Source organism: Bos javanicus, chromosome 15 (assembly GCF_032452875.1).
Source record: "Bos javanicus breed banteng chromosome 15, ARS-OSU_banteng_1.0, whole genome shotgun sequence".
Classification (NCBI taxonomy): domain Eukaryota; kingdom Metazoa; phylum Chordata; class Mammalia; order Artiodactyla; family Bovidae; genus Bos; species Bos javanicus.
The window spans coordinates 47,831,419-47,850,434 of NC_083882.1; the positions used below are offsets into that span (position 1 = coordinate 47,831,419).

General features: G+C 39.4%; 1 protein-coding gene across 1 annotated transcript; it reads right to left on the reverse strand.

Moving 5' to 3' along the window:
• Positions 1–1,036: 1,036 nt before the first annotated feature.
• LOC133226732 (tripartite motif-containing protein 5-like) lies at positions 1,037–16,847 on the reverse strand. The gene is given in 8 exon segments (XM_061380602.1): positions 1,037–1,677; positions 1,893–1,919; positions 2,202–2,302; positions 3,516–3,538; positions 7,189–7,419; positions 8,374–8,469; positions 9,041–9,524; positions 16,767–16,847. Coding segments are annotated over 7 exon segments (1,527 nt in total). The 5' UTR covers positions 9,464–9,524; positions 16,767–16,847; the 3' UTR covers positions 1,037–1,051.
• Positions 16,848–19,016: the final 2,169 nt, after the last annotated feature.

A 19,016-nucleotide genomic window follows, 5' to 3' on the forward strand; every position in this document is an offset into this window, starting at 1 on the left:
CAATCTGAAAATGATTTATTTCCATCACGGTGACAAGGAAACAAAAAGAAATAGACGTTTATACTGGGCTTCCCCTTATGGGCTTGAAATTACAGAAGTTATTGCAAATGTTGTATTATTTAATTTTCACAATATTAATCAGGTGATTTTTTAAATGAGAAACTGAACTCCATAGAGTTTAGTTTACTTGATAAGAGCTACTATGTAGAAACATAAGAATTATAATAAAATTCTGTGATCATACACACACACACACTTTTCTATGGCAGGAAGAGCTAGAGTAGTCTTGACGCAGCACAAAGGAATCGAGGATCTGAAAAATGAGACTTCAGTGAAAAGAACCATAGTATTCCTGAAGGAACAAATCTGTTTAATGAGACACTGATATAGGTTATATTGTTTAGTAATTAATAAATAAAATATTTATTACTGAGATAGTTACATGCTTTACACTTAGTTGCATTTATTTTTTCACAATGATCTTGTGTATGGTACAATTTTATAACAAGATTATTTTAAGAAAATAAACATACCACTTAAATATGCTATTCAAGTTTACACTTCTAATATAGAAACAGGGCTTGAATTTAGACACTCTGAACACAAAACTTTCATTCTTAGTACATATCATGTATGATATTTTTTCCTCAATTTCTTAATGAATATGGTGTCATGGATAAACTGAGACACAGCTCAGAACTCACTCTTTAGTGAAGGACTCCTATACTAGGTCTAATATACAAATGTTTTTGAAAAGCTTTCTTTCATTTTCTCAGTCAGTGGCAGAGTAAATGAGGTTGTAAAATTTGGCAAAGGTGTTACATCAATACTGCTCTTTCTTTATGGGGCATCCATCATTTTACCATGGAGTACGGAAAATTAAGATTTTCTAACACATACATGATATTGGGGAAAATATGACACAAGGGAAATTGTTCACCCTCCTAATGAATGAAGGACGTTCAAATGGAAAAAAAGAGACAGCAAGGAAAAAAGGTAAGAAAGCTGCAGATAAGCACAGGTGTGTCAGATGCACCTACAGTAAGAGGCACTATAGAAGAGTGAGTGTGAATGTAAGAAGACTCAACAGCTTGGTGAGCAGAGTCATGGGGACACCACAGTTCATAGGATTGAAATATGGAACTATGTTCTGAGGAAAGGAACATGAAGAGAATGTATAAATGGGAAACCCATGGTTGGTGACATTGAGAAATAAGACAGTGCGAACCTCATAGTCTAGGAAAACCCCAACATGATGGAGAGAAACACTCAGGGAGAGGGGTAAAATCACAGGATCTGAGAAGGAAGATGCATCAAAGGCATTATATAAACAATAATGCTTTAACCCTATGACCCTATAGCCATTTTTAGGTTGATATCTTGAATAAACATTTTGACAATTTCTATTTCCACAATTTTGAAGTTTTGATGGTAACTTCATGATATCTTCACATTTTTCACCACATACCCCCAGAATCCAGGCACTTTTCCTTGACACGTCTACCTCCCAGTATTGTCTCCCTAATGTGATAACTGGGGAGCCCAGAACATCAAAATCTTCATAATTATCATTCCAATACGTATTATAGAGTTGCTCACTGGATGCATATCTCAGTTGTCTCTGATCCGGAGAAATGACAACATTTGCACTCTTGGGAGAATTCAGGGTCACCTAAACTGTTGAAAAATATAGGTTTGGGTTAGAGTAATGATGTAGTTTTCTTGTGGCATTTTGAAAGGGATCTTTAGAATGACTTGACTGGAAAAGCTATATGTTTGCATGTGTTGGGAGGGAAAACATGGATCTTAAAACATGAGACCTACTAGAAAATGAAAAATTCTAAAAGATGATGAGAACAGGGTGGCTTGATTATACTGTGATGTCTCCTTACCCCAGTAGCGTTGCACATCAGTTGGCTCTGAAATGAAAAAAAAAAAATCCACAATATTAAATATAAGCAATAGAGTCAGCCCTGAAATCTATTTTCTTCCAGATGAGGGCAATGGCTATGATGAGCTAGTGAACTGGCGAAAGACAGGATGAACCAAGCCCCTGTTCAGCCCCCATTAATATGACCACATCATTAGCACATAGTGTCTGGGCTTTGCTGTCTCCATCCACACATAGAAATTGGAGCCCCCTACCCATTTTCTCTCCATCAAAGAAGCCCTCCTACACCCACTTAGGTAGCATTCCTCACCATTAAACGCATGCAGTATCTCTCTCAGATCAGGAACTCGAAACACTCTCCTCTGTTCCTTGGGGAAAGATTTTGGTTTCTTCAGAGCCAAGGTTTCACTCCTAGGGAAGACAAATTTGATGCTCACAAATGTGATTTTTTTTTTCCCTTTAAACCACTGGCTTGCTATATGTTCACCCTGTTTATGGGCTTGAATTATCTTTCCTGGAGACCTTGGGAAAGAAGAGAGTGGATGCCTGATCTTGGAGCAAGAAACAACGTGTTCATGTCTACCTTCCCAGGTACCCTCTGTGTGACCTGGATGGTCTTAAAATGTCAGAAGGGGCGTTTCTTCCTTCTATAATGAAATCATTAACTCACCACACTCCACCTCCTAGGGATCATATGAAATTATATGAAGCAATGGATTTAACAAAACAAAACTTTGGTATCTAAAAAAAATAATTTGTGGAACATTCCCTGCACAGATATATGTTTCCAGGAAGGAGTCAGAAAGTGAGGTTGCAGAATCTGGCTCCTGGGTATTTGAGACATACCAGGTACGAGAACACTCTCTAGAGTCCCAAGATCTTCAAAGACTGCTGTCCAATAGAGAGGCTCTCAGAATACCCTGAGATTTCATAATCACTAGGAATAATTACAAACCCTTGGAAAAGAAGACATTATGAATAATAAAGTAGTCTGACTTTCATGTGTTTGCAAAGATCTTGATGCTGCCATGTAGGTGTGCAAATGCAGACACAGTGATGTTACTTTTATGTGCTGGTTTCTAAAGCATGTGACCAAGATTGATCAATAGTTTGCTCTAGAGCCAAAATATCCCTTGAGATTCAAATCTGTTTTTGGAAACCTAAGCCGAAAAACATACAACGACTTTGTCTCTTCTGGGAGCAGAAACTAAAATATAAAGGAATTGTCTAATTCTAGGTGTTTGGCAGGAAAAGAAGACTTAACTTTCACATGAGAAGTCAAGCACCTACTAAATATGGGAACCTGAGTTGCATATTGACACACAATGTGAATTAATTTTATGAGGTCGTGGGGATCTGATACTGTAATGCCTTATTCTTAATACTGGTACTGACCCAAACTCTGCAACGTCCCACAATCAATATTCTTTAACATAGAATCCAGTCCATTATCAATGTTTATAAAACAATCTAGCCCTGATGTATGAATAGAAATTTAAAATAAGACTATCCTCCATTTTTATGCCTGGAGCATTGTTTTATCCTAATTGGCTATCAGATAACTGTAAGGGATTTATTTTATTTTCACAGCATAAATGGACTATCTCTGGTTTCCCATACATACCTTTTTATGATAACTTTCACATCCTAGTGAGAAAAGAGAAAACATGAGTCAAAAAGTAATAAGTCTCTCCACTTCCCAAGCTTATTCACATCCCCATCAGCCATCGATTGTGGGAATAAAAATAGTTTCAACGTGAGAGCCAAAAAGTAGAGATAAGAGTGAAGCCAGTCATTCCAGAAGACACATCGATGTTGTCAGATTTCCCAAAAGGTAAAAGGCTTTGACCCTTGTAGCAGCATGAAGGAGACTTCTAGTATCTGGAGATGAGACATATTTATGGGAAAAACAAAAAGCTTGTAAGTTTGGTGACCCATGAGATGATGTGAATAATTCACAGTTCTTCCATTTATTCAAAAAAAGTACACAGTGGTGTATTATTATTTGCCAAGCATTAAACCAGGCTTCAGAGAAGGCGATGGCACCCCACTGCAGTATTCTTGCCTGGAAAATCCCAGGGTCGGAGGAGCCTGATGGGCTGCAGCCCATGGGGTAGCAAAGAGTCAGACACGACTGAGTGACTTCACTTTCACTTTTCACTTTCATGCATTGGAGAAGGAAATGGCAACCCACTCCAGTGTTCTTGCCTGGAGAATCCCAGGGACGGGGGAGCCTGGTGGGCTGCTGTCTATGGGGTCGCACAGAGTTGGACACGACTGAAGTGACTTAGCAGCAGCAGCAGCAAACCAGGCTTTGGAGAATCAAAGATGAATTCATAATCCTAATATTCCTCAAACTATTTATACTGCACTTGTTGAGAGTACAAGCAAACAAATGTATTATTGTAGGTGGTTCTTTGGTCTCTTTCATCTCATTTTATACACTATAAGTGATCTCATACTCTCTTAAATCCAGCATACACACAAGTACAGTTGATTTCTAATGCCTTAGTTTTACTCAGCTTTGTCTCTTAAATGCTTGTTAATATATGTGGTTAAACATAAGCCACAGGAATCAGTAACTTAGGATGTCTAATATGTAACTTACTATTCATCAACCAGATTGTCTCTTCTCTTGTACCCCATTTTTATAATGTTACCAATATGCATTCAGTCACTGTCCAAAAACTAGAGCATTTATCTGTACTGTAGTCTATACTGAGTCTGCTTAGTCCATGGCTTAACAGTTTTTAGCCATGTAATCTCCTTAATCATCACATATATTATTAGTTTATTAGTTAGAATAGATATGCACCATTTTATCTGATCTCTTTTTCATGAAGCTTTATTTCCTCCATGTCAACAAAAATAAGAGCAACCAGTGGTTTTTGATAAAGATTTTCTGTGTTAAAGCTCTTTTGTGTGTTTCAAAAAATTAAGTAAAATTAGAATAGGTATAGAGAAAATAAATGATGGTGAGGGTCAATTGCGAATTTATTCAAAGTCTAATTCTTAAGCCCAAAACTTGCCATCAGAAGCTGGCTTGGGTCTTTCGCCAATTCTATTCATTCCACCTCTACTGACTTTATTCTCAGTTTAAAGAGAAGATGAATCTCCTGATATAAACTCCAGAAGAGAACTTTCCCTTCCAGTGTAAGCAAAAGTTCAGAAGCCTGCAGTGATTAGTTTACACAGAATCAGGTGTCCATAGTAAAATCATCATTGTGTTGTTGCTGGAAAGAAATGAAGCAATATTACAGGAAGGTTCTATATTTACTGAAAATAAATTAGTTTTAGTGTGAAGTAGATCATGGTAGGATAGGAAACAGTGTAATCACTAGAGCAACCACGTGGAGGGGCGGTGAATTGTATTTTAAATACAGTTAGAAAATAGGAAAGCTTAAAATTTTATACCAGGAATATTTAACACAAAAGAAACTAGTTAAGAAGAAAGAGAAGAATGAAAACTACAGAAGCCAAATAGAAAGCAAATAGTGAAGTTTAAACACAGCTATATCAGTATTTGTATTAAAGCTATCATCTTAATACCCCAATTAAAAAGTTAGAGATTGTTGCATGAGATAACAAGGAAGAATTAGTGATTGTCACTTATAAGAGATGTATTTTAGATTTAAAGATACAAATAGGCAAAAGTAAAAAGAGAAAAACTATAGATCATGCAAGCTCTAATGATTTCAAGTTTTTATATTATTATTAGAAAAAAATTGACTTTAAAACAATAAAAATTATAAACAAATGAGAGGCTAATTTTATAATGATAAAAGGTTTAGTACATCAAAAAGATAAACCAATTATACATGTGCATACACCTAACAATAGAGCTTTAAAATTCACCAAGCAAAATTAAAAGGAAAAATGCAGAATTTAACAATAGCAATTGTAGATTTCAACTCACTCTCAATAATGAGAGAACAGTTTATATGGAAACCACCCGGTTACAGAGGACATGGACAATACAACCCACCAACTTGACCTGACATCTATAGACGATTTCACCCAATGAATGGGGAATATACAATCTTTTCATATGTAAATTTTTATGGACATGCAATATCTGATGCCATAAACAATTATCAGTGAATTTAAAAGTTTAAAGGAATAAAATATATATTCTCTGATTACAATTGAATTAAATTTGAAATCTACAGCAGAAGTAAAATTCACAAATCACCAAGGATTACTAATTAACAACACATCTTCAAATATCTACATTTTAACAAAAAGAAATTGCATAGGAAATAGGAAAATAAGTTTATCTGAATAAAAACAAACACTAAATCAAAATGAATGGAAAAAAAACTAAGACACTGCTTATATTATTAAGATGCTCTCAAATCAGTGATCTACTAAGAAAGAAAAGTTATTAAAAAACAGTGCACACACACACATACACACACATTACACATGCACACGCAAAAGTGTACAAACACACAAAGAAAACAAAAAATGTGAGAGCAGAAATAAATGCATAAGAAAATTGACAAAATAAACAAGATCAATGAAACAATGCTTTTGAAAAAAAATTAATATAATTGACAAAAGTAACTAAAAGGAGTAGGGAAAAAAATGAAAGAGCAGAATCTGGAATACAAAAAGGGACTTCACTCTGAGTACTATAGAAATTAAAGGACAATAAGCAATTGTTATAACTAACTTTATGTTTAGAAACCAGACAACTTAGGATAGACAAATTCCTATAAAAATATACAATAAAGGACTAATGGATTCCAAAAATCTAAATAATCTTAGTACAAGTAAAAGAGACAGAAAAAAATATGTGTATTTTAAACTTTTCCAATAAGAAAAACCCAGAGTGAAATGGCGATGCTGGTAAATTATATTGAATATTTAAAGATAAATGACAGTATTTCATAAACTGTCTTCAAAAACAGAAAAAAGGTAGACAATCTCAACACATTGAGGAAAAAAACTTCTTCAAATCTGAAGTGAATTTGTCTCTGATAATCTGAATCATGAAAAGGTACTTGATAAATGTTTAGCATTGGCCCACAGAAAACAGGGGCTTATGGAAAATCACTGAAAACAATAAATCTTCTCTAGACAGTGAAGTGTTTTCAATGAGCTTGATAACAATAAAAATAGAACTTTCCCTTGTTGTTCCTACATTGAATAATTCAGTTATTCTTAGAACCTCTGAAATAGATGCAGAGAAGGTATATTGCAGGGTCAAAGCAACCTCCGCGAGGGCATCAGAAGGATCACAGGAACATATTTCTCTCATGCCTCAGATGCTGGGGTTCCTTTCCAAGTCTTACCTGCAGCAGCTCCATTGTTGATCCCTGCAAATGGCGCTCCACATCTGAGATGAGATTGCTCACCAACAGCTTCTCTTGGACCAGATCATTCTCAGATTCTGCCAGCTCTTTGAGAATAACTCCCAACTCATCCTTCAGCTTTCTCAGTTCCTGCATCTCCTCACTGTCCAGGATTGTTCTTAGTTGTGTAAACTTTTCCTGGACATTTTGTATCTCATTTTCTATTTGAATCTTCAGGAATGCGAAAAAGACAGAGAGGTACTTGGACCATTGGCCTGGGACTGGGAGCCAGAAAAATAACTATTCTGCTTGGGAAGTTCCCACAAGGAGTGAAAGTCTCTCAGTCATGTCTGACTCTTTGAACCCCATGGACTATACAGTCCATGGAATACTCTATGCCAGAATACTGGAGTGGGTAGCCTTTCTTTTCTCCAGGGGATCTTCCCAACCTAGGAATTGAATCCAGGTCTCCCGCATTGCAGGTGGATTCTTTACCAGCTGAGCTATAAGGGAAACCCAAGAATACTGTAATGAGTAGCCTATACCTTCCCCAGGGGACATTCCCAACCCAGGAATTGAACTGGGGTCTCCTGCATTGCTGGCTGATTCTTCACCAATTGAACTATCAGGGAAGCCCACAAGAGAGTGAAATAGAAAGAGGAAAGCAATACTGGGGGTAGCTGATTTTGTTTATATATTTTTTCCCTACACCATATTTCAAAATAATGGTCCCAAGTCTGCACTGTTGAGGACAACTCAGAGCCAAATGGGATCTCTGGGTGTGGGCAGCCTTCACACATCTGTCCAGGATGCTCATGCCTCCCTCCATTACTCCTGACCCCCTCCCACCATCCTCTCCCAAAAAGTTGAACACTGAGGACAGAGTCATGAGCCATTGTCAGATATCTCCCTGAGAAGACTAATAAACTTGATAAGAATGGAATATAAAATTCCCTAGCCATCCTCACCAGAGAGGTCCTCTCTTTAAATACTCCCCCTCCAGTATTTATGTTTATTTGTGATATGGTCATTTTTTAATACCACACTGATTACGGGAAGGCTGAAGAAAAGGATGAGCCAAATGACTTAACTGTCATGGTACAAAGTAAAAGGCAGCTCCTTGTGACCAACCCAAGGTCCTGCATAGATACCTGTCTAACTTTCTCAGGAACTGTCTCCTCATACCTTCCAAGTAGACATCTCTTCTCTGACTTTAATTTCCAACTCCTCAGCTTCCTGTTTTTTCCCCTTCAGCCTCTGCAGACATGATTGGAGCTTTTTCTGTGAGAAAAGAATCACACCAGTGTCAAGATATGGGCTTTCTCAGCATCACTATAGTGGATAAATAAGGCTGATTTTCAAAGAGAAGAGACTTTACAAAAAATATGAAAGTGACTAGAATCTGTGACTTGGAAGAAGACCTTGATGTTGAATGTGTTCTTTGAGACTCAGGATATAGGAGTCACCGCCCCCTCACCAAGAGAAGACTGGTTCTCTTTGTTCTGGAAGAAACTCGATTCTGTAAGAAAGAAAAACTTACAGCTCAACCCACCCAATGTCCTATTTACCTATCACGTTCAAAAGGGTAATGAGACCTTCTCGTGGCCCCCAATGTGCAGGCACTAGCACAAGGTACATGAATGTCTACTTCTGCCTAAGAGCCCATTTGTTTGCTTATACTTGGGTGGAATGCACAGAAATTTTCTTCGCATGTCAGAAGGCAGGCATATGAAGAAAAGAGATCACAGGCCTCAAGTCCCTGGTAGCCAGGTAATTAAAGTCCAATGCAAAGTAGAGATTTCCCTCAAGTACCATTTCCTGCTCTGTTTTTTTCTCCATTCTGGTCTCTTACCTGGTACTCTGGTGCAATGTCCTCCATGAGGAATGTGTTGTGACCTCGGTGCTCCTGAGATCGCTCACAAAGCCAACAAATGACCTTCCCATCCTGCTCACAGAAGAGCTGGAGTTTCTCTCCATGGTGAGCACAGAGATTTCTCTCTTGCTCCACCTCTGGGCTCACCTTAACCTCTCGGAGCCTCTGCACTATATTGGCCACATGCCTGTTAGGCCGCAGGTTCCCAGGCTCAAAACTAACTCTGCACACAGGGCAGCTTCTCTTCCCCTCTTGGCCAACTATGGATTCCTTGTTGTTTGCAGTGATACAGGCTTGACAGAAGGTGTGGCCACAGTCAAGGCTCAGGGGTTCTGTCAGAAGCTCCAGGCAAATGGGGCAGGTCACCTCCTCCTGTATGTTCATCAGGATTCCTGAAGCCATGGCAGCGGCTCACCTGCTCCTTATTGTCTTGACTTCTGCCAGTTCTCTCGCTCACAGATCCCTGAATGATTGGAAAGGTTAAAAGTGAAGAGTAAGAAAAGTAGAAGTAAAATGACACTAGTTATCTAGAAATCAAGGATGACCCAAGAAAAAAATGTTGAAGGATAAAAAATAAAAGGTGGAGACATAAAAAAAGAGCTTCTTGACCTGGTAAAATTATTTTTTATAATAATTCTAAACATTTTATTTCCAGTTCCGTCACATGACAAATTTCATCTATCCTTATTTATGTGTCGATTGTTATTTTTCTTTACCAAAACAAAAACTAGTGAGCTTTTCTTACTAAGATCTGTGCGTGACCCACCATCTACCCTGCTTTCCTCCTCCATGCTAAAAGCACATCCTCAAGGTAAAAAGCCGTAAACTACTTAAGTATTTGGGCTTTTATACCTGCTCTTCTCTCCTTATGGTGTATCAGTATTACTCACTCTTTTTTTTTAATTGAAGTATAGTTGATTTATAATGTTGTGTTAGTATTAAATATACAGCAAAGTGATTTATATATATATATATATATATATATATATATATATGCTAAGTCGCTTCAGTCGTGTCCGACTCTGTGTGACCCCATAGACAGCAGCCCACCAGGCTCCCTCGTCCCTGGGATTCTCCAGGCAAGAATACTGGAGTGGTTTGCCATTTCCTTCTCCAATGCATGAAAATGAAAAGTGAAAGTGAAGTCATTCAGTCATGTCCAACTCTTCGCAACACCATGGACTTCAGCCTATCAGGCTCCTCAGTCCATGGGATTTGCCAGGCAAGAGTACTGGAGTGGGGTGCCATTGCCTTCTCCGATATATGTGTGTGTATATATATTCTGTGCTGCACTGTGCTTAGTTCCTCACTTGTGTCTGACTCTGCGACCACATGGACTGTAGCCTGCTAGGCTCCTCTCTCCATGGAGATTCTCCAAGCAAGAATACTGGAGTGGGTTGCCATGACCTCCTCCAGGGAATCTTCCCAACCCAGGAATTGAACCAGGGTCTCCTGCATTTCAGGTGGATTCTCTGCCACCTGAACTATCAGGGAAGCCTATATATACACACACACACACATATAGGCTTCTGGGTTCAGTCTCTGGTTTGGAAAGATCCTCTGGAGGAGGGCATGGCAACCCATGCCATTATTCTTGTCTGGAGAATCCCACGGACAGAGAAAGTTGGAGGGCGATAGTCCATAGGGTCTCAAAGAGTTGGAAACAACCGAAGTGACTAAGCATGCACACACGTGCATGTGTGTGTGTGTGTGTGTGTAGGCTTTCCAGGTGGCACAGTGGAAACATAGGGTTTAAACTACAATGAATGGGCTTACTATTCACTTAGAAAGTAATAGCAAATTAAAATTCAGTTATATATATATATATATATATATGTATATGTATATCTATATATATATACACACATATACCAGGCTTCCCTAGTGTGTCAGATGGTTAAGAATCTATGATCAGTGCAGTAGACCCAGTTTCGATCCCTGGGCCAGGAAGATCCCCTGGAGAAGAGAATGGCAACCCACTCCAGTATCCTTGCCTGAAGAATTCCGTGGACAGAGAAGCTAGGCAGGTTACAGTCCATGGGGATGCAAAGAGTCAGACACAACTGAGCAGCTAACACTTGTATATATATAAAGAGATAGAGAAAACATTACTAGGGAGACATATGTGTTGTTCAGAAATCAAAGACTGGGGTGAAATATGGAATTATCCAAAACTTCCAACTTAAAAACATAAGGATTGAACTGAAAACTGAAGAAGATGAAGGAGACATTAAAAGAGAAAGAGAAAAAGTGTGTATTAGGTGAAGGAAATGATCTGTTTGTGGAAGACATATCATTTTGTATGAGTTTTAAAACGCCAGTATGGCTGTATACAGAAGACTGCTAGTCTTGTATTACAAGAGGATGCAGTGACATTAAATATGACACTTCCCAAATGATGTAACATTTGGGGACCCATTTCTGAGAGTCAGGAGAAGCGATCAATGTTTTCCCATCAGAGAAGAGTAAGGGCGTGACAAGCTGTGCCTTGGGTTGTGAGATGTTGAATGGATCCAGTGTGGAATTGAGAAGATCAGGTAGGATGCAGGCACAGCTGCTCAGGAGAGAGATGATGATACCTTGAGGGACAAGATGTTGATGGAAATTCTGGGCAGCAGGTGAGAATGAGAGAAGAGAGGAGGTAAAGGACAGAACTGGGAGTTGAATTAGATATGTGGGAAAAGGCATTAATAACAGTCCTGAACATTTTCCTCCTGTAAAGACCATATTGCCCTTTTTTTTTCCTAAGGTTTTTTTTTGTTGTTGTTGTTCCTGTTTTTTGCCAGGAGCCGGCAAGAGGCATTCCACTTGTGACAAAGCTCATGAGGAAGGAGGCTCGGCATACGCAAAGGCGGGATCGAGCCTCAGGAGTCCCCCTGGATATTCTCGAGCATCTACCCCCCCAAAAAGCCAGAGTCTGCCTACTTTACTGCTTTGTGCTCTCACCTCTGACTTTACTGGGGGTTGTCCCCCACCACCATCTTGTTCTATCTGTCAAAGAGTTAACTTACAGCTCCAATTAATAAAGTTCCTGGGCAATTAGGAGTGTTTAAATCCAAACCCCTCAGATGGCTCTCTAACTCGCCTGACAAGTTTACCTGGACTCTTACAGCTATGCATACGATTGTTTACAGTCTCCCAGCCTCGAGAGGCATGGGAAGCTTAAGATATTCAAATAGCTTAGAGCCTCTCAGAGAGTTAGAAACTGTCAGAATAAAACTAGTAAAGGATTTCATTGATGAGCCAATGCTTGCCGCCAAGTTTCCACATCCCCTGTATTGTATCCTTAAATGTGTATTAATTAATATAGTTGGTATGTAGAAAAAATAAGTAGTGGCCTTGGTGTTAGCAACTTTAGACCCTTAAGATAATAAATTCTTTCCTTTGTTGTAAACCCATTACATATCTGCCCTATAGGAATGCAATTTTATCTAACACCTTCGGAAGATGGTGCCAAACCTTAAAATAATTACTCTTAGAGAAAATAAGTCTTTGTCAAGAGTCATAAAATGTTAATAGGTCTTCTGGCCAGAAGATGATGTAAATCACCTTAACCATTTGTATACGATAAATTTGCAGGAAAGAAACCCTGGTTTTTGATAAGAATCAAAGACTGCTGACTTTGCATCCCCTATTATCCTCTATGTGTAACTTAGGGTATATAAGCCCCTGTTGAAAATAAAGCTACGGGCCTTGCTCACCAAAGCTTGGTCTTCCCATGTCATTTTTCTCCTTAACTTCCAGCTGAGTCTCCATCTGGAGCACGGAGGTCCTCTGTGACCATTTATTTGCCTGGGCTTCTAAGACCCACTCGAGAAGGTGTCTAAGGTGGGGCACCTTCCGCTATTTGAGAGGGCGCCTGCAGCCTCCGTGGTCAGAGCTAACCTGGTGTCACGGGTTATATTGATTTTCTGCGTAAACCAAGCTATTCAGCCTCTTTTCTCCACTGAATTTTCCTACTGAGCTATCCTCATTCTATTATTCTTTATATCTTTGATGAATAAATAAATAAATAGGTCACCGATGCCATCTCCCCTTTGAATACCCTGGATCAGCCAGGCTGGACCTCGGCAGTTTTTATTGCATGTGTTTTGTGTTTCTGGGAAACCTATTCGATTACAACAAAGTGAAAATTCAGCAGCCTTTCATGACCACATAGCTGACAGCAAGACTAGCCTGATGTATGAAATGCATTTGGGCTAGAAAGACTTTGCATGGAATTTAAATGATGATTGATGAACATACATCTCATTTTTCACAAGGGAATTGTGAGTCTTCTGTCAAATATGTCTGTTTTAGGTCCCTAGATGTTGTGCTCATGGTCATTTACAAACAGTTCAGATCTTTACAGAACTAGGCTTATCTCACCTGTGGTGGATTCACACACATCCATCTAGTATGGTTCCTTACAAAGCTGAGATGACAGGGATAATGTCCCTCCTGTAAGGAACATCTCTGAGAGCTCAACTAAAGCAGCTGTGCCCAATGCTATGTCTCCTGTCCTGTAACTCCCAGCTAAGCTTAGCCAACCTGGCAATTTATATCATATGAGGTTGTATGGGTAGGATTGGTGATTCAGATTGGAAACCACCGCTTGTGGTCAGTCGGTGGGGGTATCGCAGAGTGGTAGCCCTGTGATGCTCATTCTTCAACCTGGACTCACTATGGCTCTGTGGCCATAGTCTAAACTCAGAGGGTCTATCAGAGGTTCCAGGCAAAGGGGACTATGAAGCAATAAACAAGAAAGGGAAGATCTCAAATGATATTCCTGTCTTAATGGTTGCCATAGTTTGATGACAAAAAAAAGATCTCCAGTGTGAGACAGCTAATAAGTCTCTGTTCTCCCTGAACAAGGGAATGAAAGCTACAAAGGCTGCACAGAGTTACACTGAGACTTACTGAAACTCTCCAGCTGTGCCATGTTCATCCTACATGAAGGATCCTGATAAAGATGAGGCTGAATCAAAGTCTACAAACCATAAATGCTGGAGAGGGTGTGGAGAAAAGGGAACCCTCTTACACTGTTGGTGGGAATGCAAACTAGCATACCCACTATGGAGAATAGTGTGGAGATTCCTTAAAAAACTGGAAATAGAACTGCATATGACGCAGCAATCCCACTGCTGGGCATACACACTGCGGAAACCAGAATCGAAAGAAACACATGTACCCCAATATTCATTGCATCATTGTTTACAATAGCTAGGACATGGAAGCAACCTAGAATTCCATTAGCAGATGAATGGATACGGAAATGGTGGTACATATACACAATGGAATATCAATCAGCTATTAAAAAGAATGCATTTGAGTCAGTTCTAGTGAGGTGGAGGAAACTGGAGCCTAATATACAGAATGAAGTAAGTCAGAAAGAGAAACACCAATACAGTATATTAACACATATATATGGAATTTAGAGACAGTACACCTCTATATATAAGACAGACAGCCCTCTGGATGGGGTGGGGAGGCAGGTGGGAGGGGGGTTCAAAATGGCAGCGACACATGTGCACCCATGGCTGATTTATATAGATGTATGGCAAAATCCACCACAAAAATTGTAAAGCAATTAGCCTCCAATGATTATATAAATAAATTTTGAAAAGATGAGGCTGAAAGTGAACCAGAAATATAATCCAGCTAATGTTACAGATACTGAAAATATGCACCTTGCCCCTTGCTGCAAAGATAAAAGTGTCCCAGATCACTCTCTGATGAATAAAATCAGAGGTCAACATTATTCAAATCTATGACTAAAACTGTGATCCAAATCTGGTGAGGGGCCTCCAGTTATACCTCAATGCATTCAAGATCCAACCAATGCTCAGCTACATCAAGAACCTATCAAGAATGGAGGATCAGAACACGCATTCAGACATGGGTTGGCAGATTTATTTTCTCTGCAGAGATAAGAGCTAATGTCAAAGTAGTGATCGCCACAACAGACACAGAAGAAACTAGTTCTCACAAATGAAGAATGATACCCACCACTACCTAAACAGTGACCCAATGTCTCCCTGACAAGCAGGAAGACAGATGTGGGAACATGAGTCACATCTGCCTGAGAAAAACTTCAGGTCATTGCACCTTACAGGTTGGTCATCTGACATTTGAGCTCATGAGAATACAAACTCACAATATCTCAGAGGTACCAACTACATGAACAAAAAAGGACATGAAACTACAATAATTATGTAAAAGTCCAAACAGGAAATTTATAAGCAGAACTTTCTTCTGTGACTGCAGTAAAGCTGTTTCTCTTAATGTGATAGAGCCACAAATTCCCGATGATAGATGGGAAACCATCATTATTGTAAATTAAATTGGAAAGTGAAATTGTGCTTTGTTTTATGTGTCAGGCAGTTTTCTACTATTATATAGTATAAACTACTTACAACACTTGCAAACTAAAACCTGAAAGAGTAAAGTAACAAATCTATTTGAAAATCATGTAGTAATTACCATGACAGAGGTTCACTGTGTGAATTCAGAAGATGTTTCTAACATCTTCTGTGGCTGAGAGGGCAACAAGGAATTTGTAGCACAAGTGATAATGTCCAAATAAGATTTGATCAACAGAGAAGAGGTCCTGGTGAGAAAAAAGATTTGACTTCTGTTTCTGTGCCTTGAGTACAGTGGGTACAGCTGTACCTTCTATAGGAAAGAAGAAGGTAGATAAACACGTGATTCCTGTAACTTAACTTCCCTCATAAGTCTCATGATGTGGTATAAGAATACTTCTCTAACATCTTTTGCTATCCTTAGTAACAATCAAGTAACAAGTCTTTAAAACTTAAAGTTAGATGTCACTGTTACTAGAAATTAGATGCTTCCAGATAGCACTTCTGGAAGTTTTTCCCAAGTGCTCTCCTTGCCCAATCTCTCAGCTGAGCTGCTTCTGGGTGGCACATTCCGCTGAAGGAGAAGCATGAACAGGTTAGGGAATGTAAGGAAGTGCAGCATTTCCCTGTGTCTGGACAAGAGAATTCATGAGAGGCTGCAGAGCCCGCCGGATGTCACAGCATTTGATTCCTGAGCACAGGAAAACCTAGGGAATGAGAAATGATCTATACAGCCATGTAGAAATACTGTATTTCTACACTGATAGAATGGCAACCCACTCCAGTACTCTTGCCTGGAAAATCCCATTGACGGAGGAGCCTGGTAGGCTGCTGTCCTTGGGGTGGCGAAGAGTCAGACACGACTGAGCGACTTCACTTTCACTTTTCACCTTCATGCATTGGAGAAGGAAATGGCAACCTACTCCAGAGTCCTTGCCTGGAGAATCCCAGGGACGGCAGAGCCTGGTGGGCTGCCGTCTATGGGGTTGCACGGAGTCGGACACGACTGAAGAGACCTAGCAGCAGCAGCAGCAGCAGCAATGAAAATATCAGGACGGGAAGACCCTTTGGCCTTTTACTTATTATTGAGGGAAGGGACTTATTAATTCTGAAAGACCAAAGATTCTGGCTGTTTTCAGTGTGTTCGATTCGTACTTACAGAATTCAAAATCTCTATGGGTAGATTCAGCCTACAGAAATAAACAGTCCCTCCAAGGAACAAAGCTTTTCTTTTCTTCCAATCACCTTTCTCCTAAGAATTCCCCTCCCCCAGACTGATCTTCAGTTAGCAGTCTAACCAGGAAGCCTGCAAGCTGGGCCTTTCCCCCGTTGAGAACAGCTTGCAGACAACAAATAAAACTCACCTAAGCAGATTCCGTTTTTTTCTTGTGTATCTTTCAAATTCTGCCCTCCACAAACCACTTAGTTATCCTCAGATATGAATGGAAAAGTTGTCATTCCTTGGAGAAGAGTCAACACATGTCTTGGACATATGTGTTCAGGATTCACTCGCCTCACCAGGGGCCTGAAGGAAACTGAAAGTTAAACTCTAGTGGGTGGACTTTGGCCAGGAAAGAAGAGAAACTATAGGCCAGCAAGAGGCATCCACATAGGGCCTCTGAAAACTAAGGAGGCTTTTGTGTCTGCGCTTGGTGAGTCAGTGAGTGCTTTTTATTCCTATCTCAGCTCTTCTCTGAGAAGCTATTTTCAAGTCTCTTCAAAATAATCAGTCCTTTGGAAAACTTAGGCTTCCTAAGCAATGCAATTTCACACACCCACCTTGTCTTGTTTCCTTACTAAAGAGCTGTCAGATGCAGGAGTAAAGTACCCTCTTTACCCCAGTGAAGACCCACACTGAGGACTCCCTTGAGGCAGCAGCATTGGCTTGCTCTTTACTGGCCTGTGTCCACCAGCTGAAGTAGTGAATCTGGCTGGTCTGTCCTATTAGGTCATGTTAGAAGAAATGGCTCAACAAACCTGAATCACTCAGTGGTCAGTTAGAGAGGTGATCACAGAGTGGTTGTTCACTGATGCTGACATTCAGAAGCTGGATGCTATGTGGCCAAAAGGACACTTTTACTAAATAGCTTGAGAAAGAGTAAACTGTAGGAGGGTTATTTGTTGAACAATGACATGTAATACTATTTAACATATAATCCTCAGGATCTTATAAAATGAAGCTGTAAAATTAGTTTTGTGTGTTAACACCAACTGGTCCTTTGTGTCAGACTGTTTCTAGATGTGTGTGTGTGTGTGTGTCATTTCCAGATGTGATTAGAATTAGATCTGTGGACTCAGTAAAGTAGTTTGCTTTTTCCAGGGTGGGTGAGCATCATCATTCAATTTTTGAGGGATCTGGAAAGAACAAACATGTGGAAGAAGGAAGAATTTGTTCTTCCTGTTCCTGCCTGCCTAGTTGAGCTGAGAGGCAGCTCTTCTATTGCGTTTAGACTAGACTGTACTGTGGCCCCAAGCTTCAGACTTGGACTGAAGTAACTCAACATAGATTTCCAGCTTAGAGATGGCAGGACTGGAATTTCTCAGGGTCTGTAGTTATGTGAGCCAATTCCTTACAGTAAAGAATCTTCAAATAAATATTCATTATGAAAATAGATATATAAAAAGACATTATGTTTCTTTGAAGTACCTTGAATAATACAGTAAGGAAAAAATTCTGTGTTTTTCTTGGCAGAAGTGAACTATAATAAAGATAATGACACAGATAAGCAACAATTTCCAGACATGAGCCAAACAGTGATATTTTGCGTTTTTTTTTTTTTTTTTTTTTTTTAATATTGAGTTGTATGAACTGTTTAAATTTTTTGATACTAACCCGGTATTATTTATCTCAGTTGCAAATTTTCTCCCATTTGGTATATCTTCATTTTGTCAAATGTTTCTTTCACTGTGTGAATGCTATTAATTCAGTCCTATTTATTTACTTCTGCTTTTATTCCTTTGCCTTTGGATATAAATCCAAAAATATATTGCTGTGATTTATGTGAAACAGTGATCTAATTATATTCTCTTCTATGAACTTTATGGTTTCAGGACTTATGTTTAGGCCTTTAATCTATCTTGAGTTTACCTTTGTATATGGTGGGAGGAAATGTTCGGTTCTCATCTCATGTGTGCAGTTATACAGTTTTCCCAGCACCAGTGACTGAGGAGCTTCCAGAACACCTTCTTCAGTCTTTAACCAAGAAAAGAACATGTGACGGGGAAAAACTTATAAATGTCATATTCTTTTCAGGAAAGGGCTTCACTTCTGGGGCCAGTGAAAGTCACTCATTCATGGCTGACTCTTTGCAACCTCATGGTCTGTAGCCTGGCAGGCTTCTCTGTCCATGGAATTCTCCATACCAGAATACTGGAGTGGGTAGCCGTTCCCTTCTCTGGTGCATCTTCCCAATCGAACCAATGTCTCCTGCAATGCAGGTGGATTCTTTACCAGCTGAGCTACCAGGGAAACCCAGGAGTCCCTGTTAAAAGGGAATGCCCCTCTGTGTGCAGATCTTTTCTGTGGTATACAAAAATTCAGCTCCTCAGTTTCTCATAACTAGGTACTTCCTCCTGAACTGGAGAACTGAGCATTCCAGTAAATGAAACAGCAT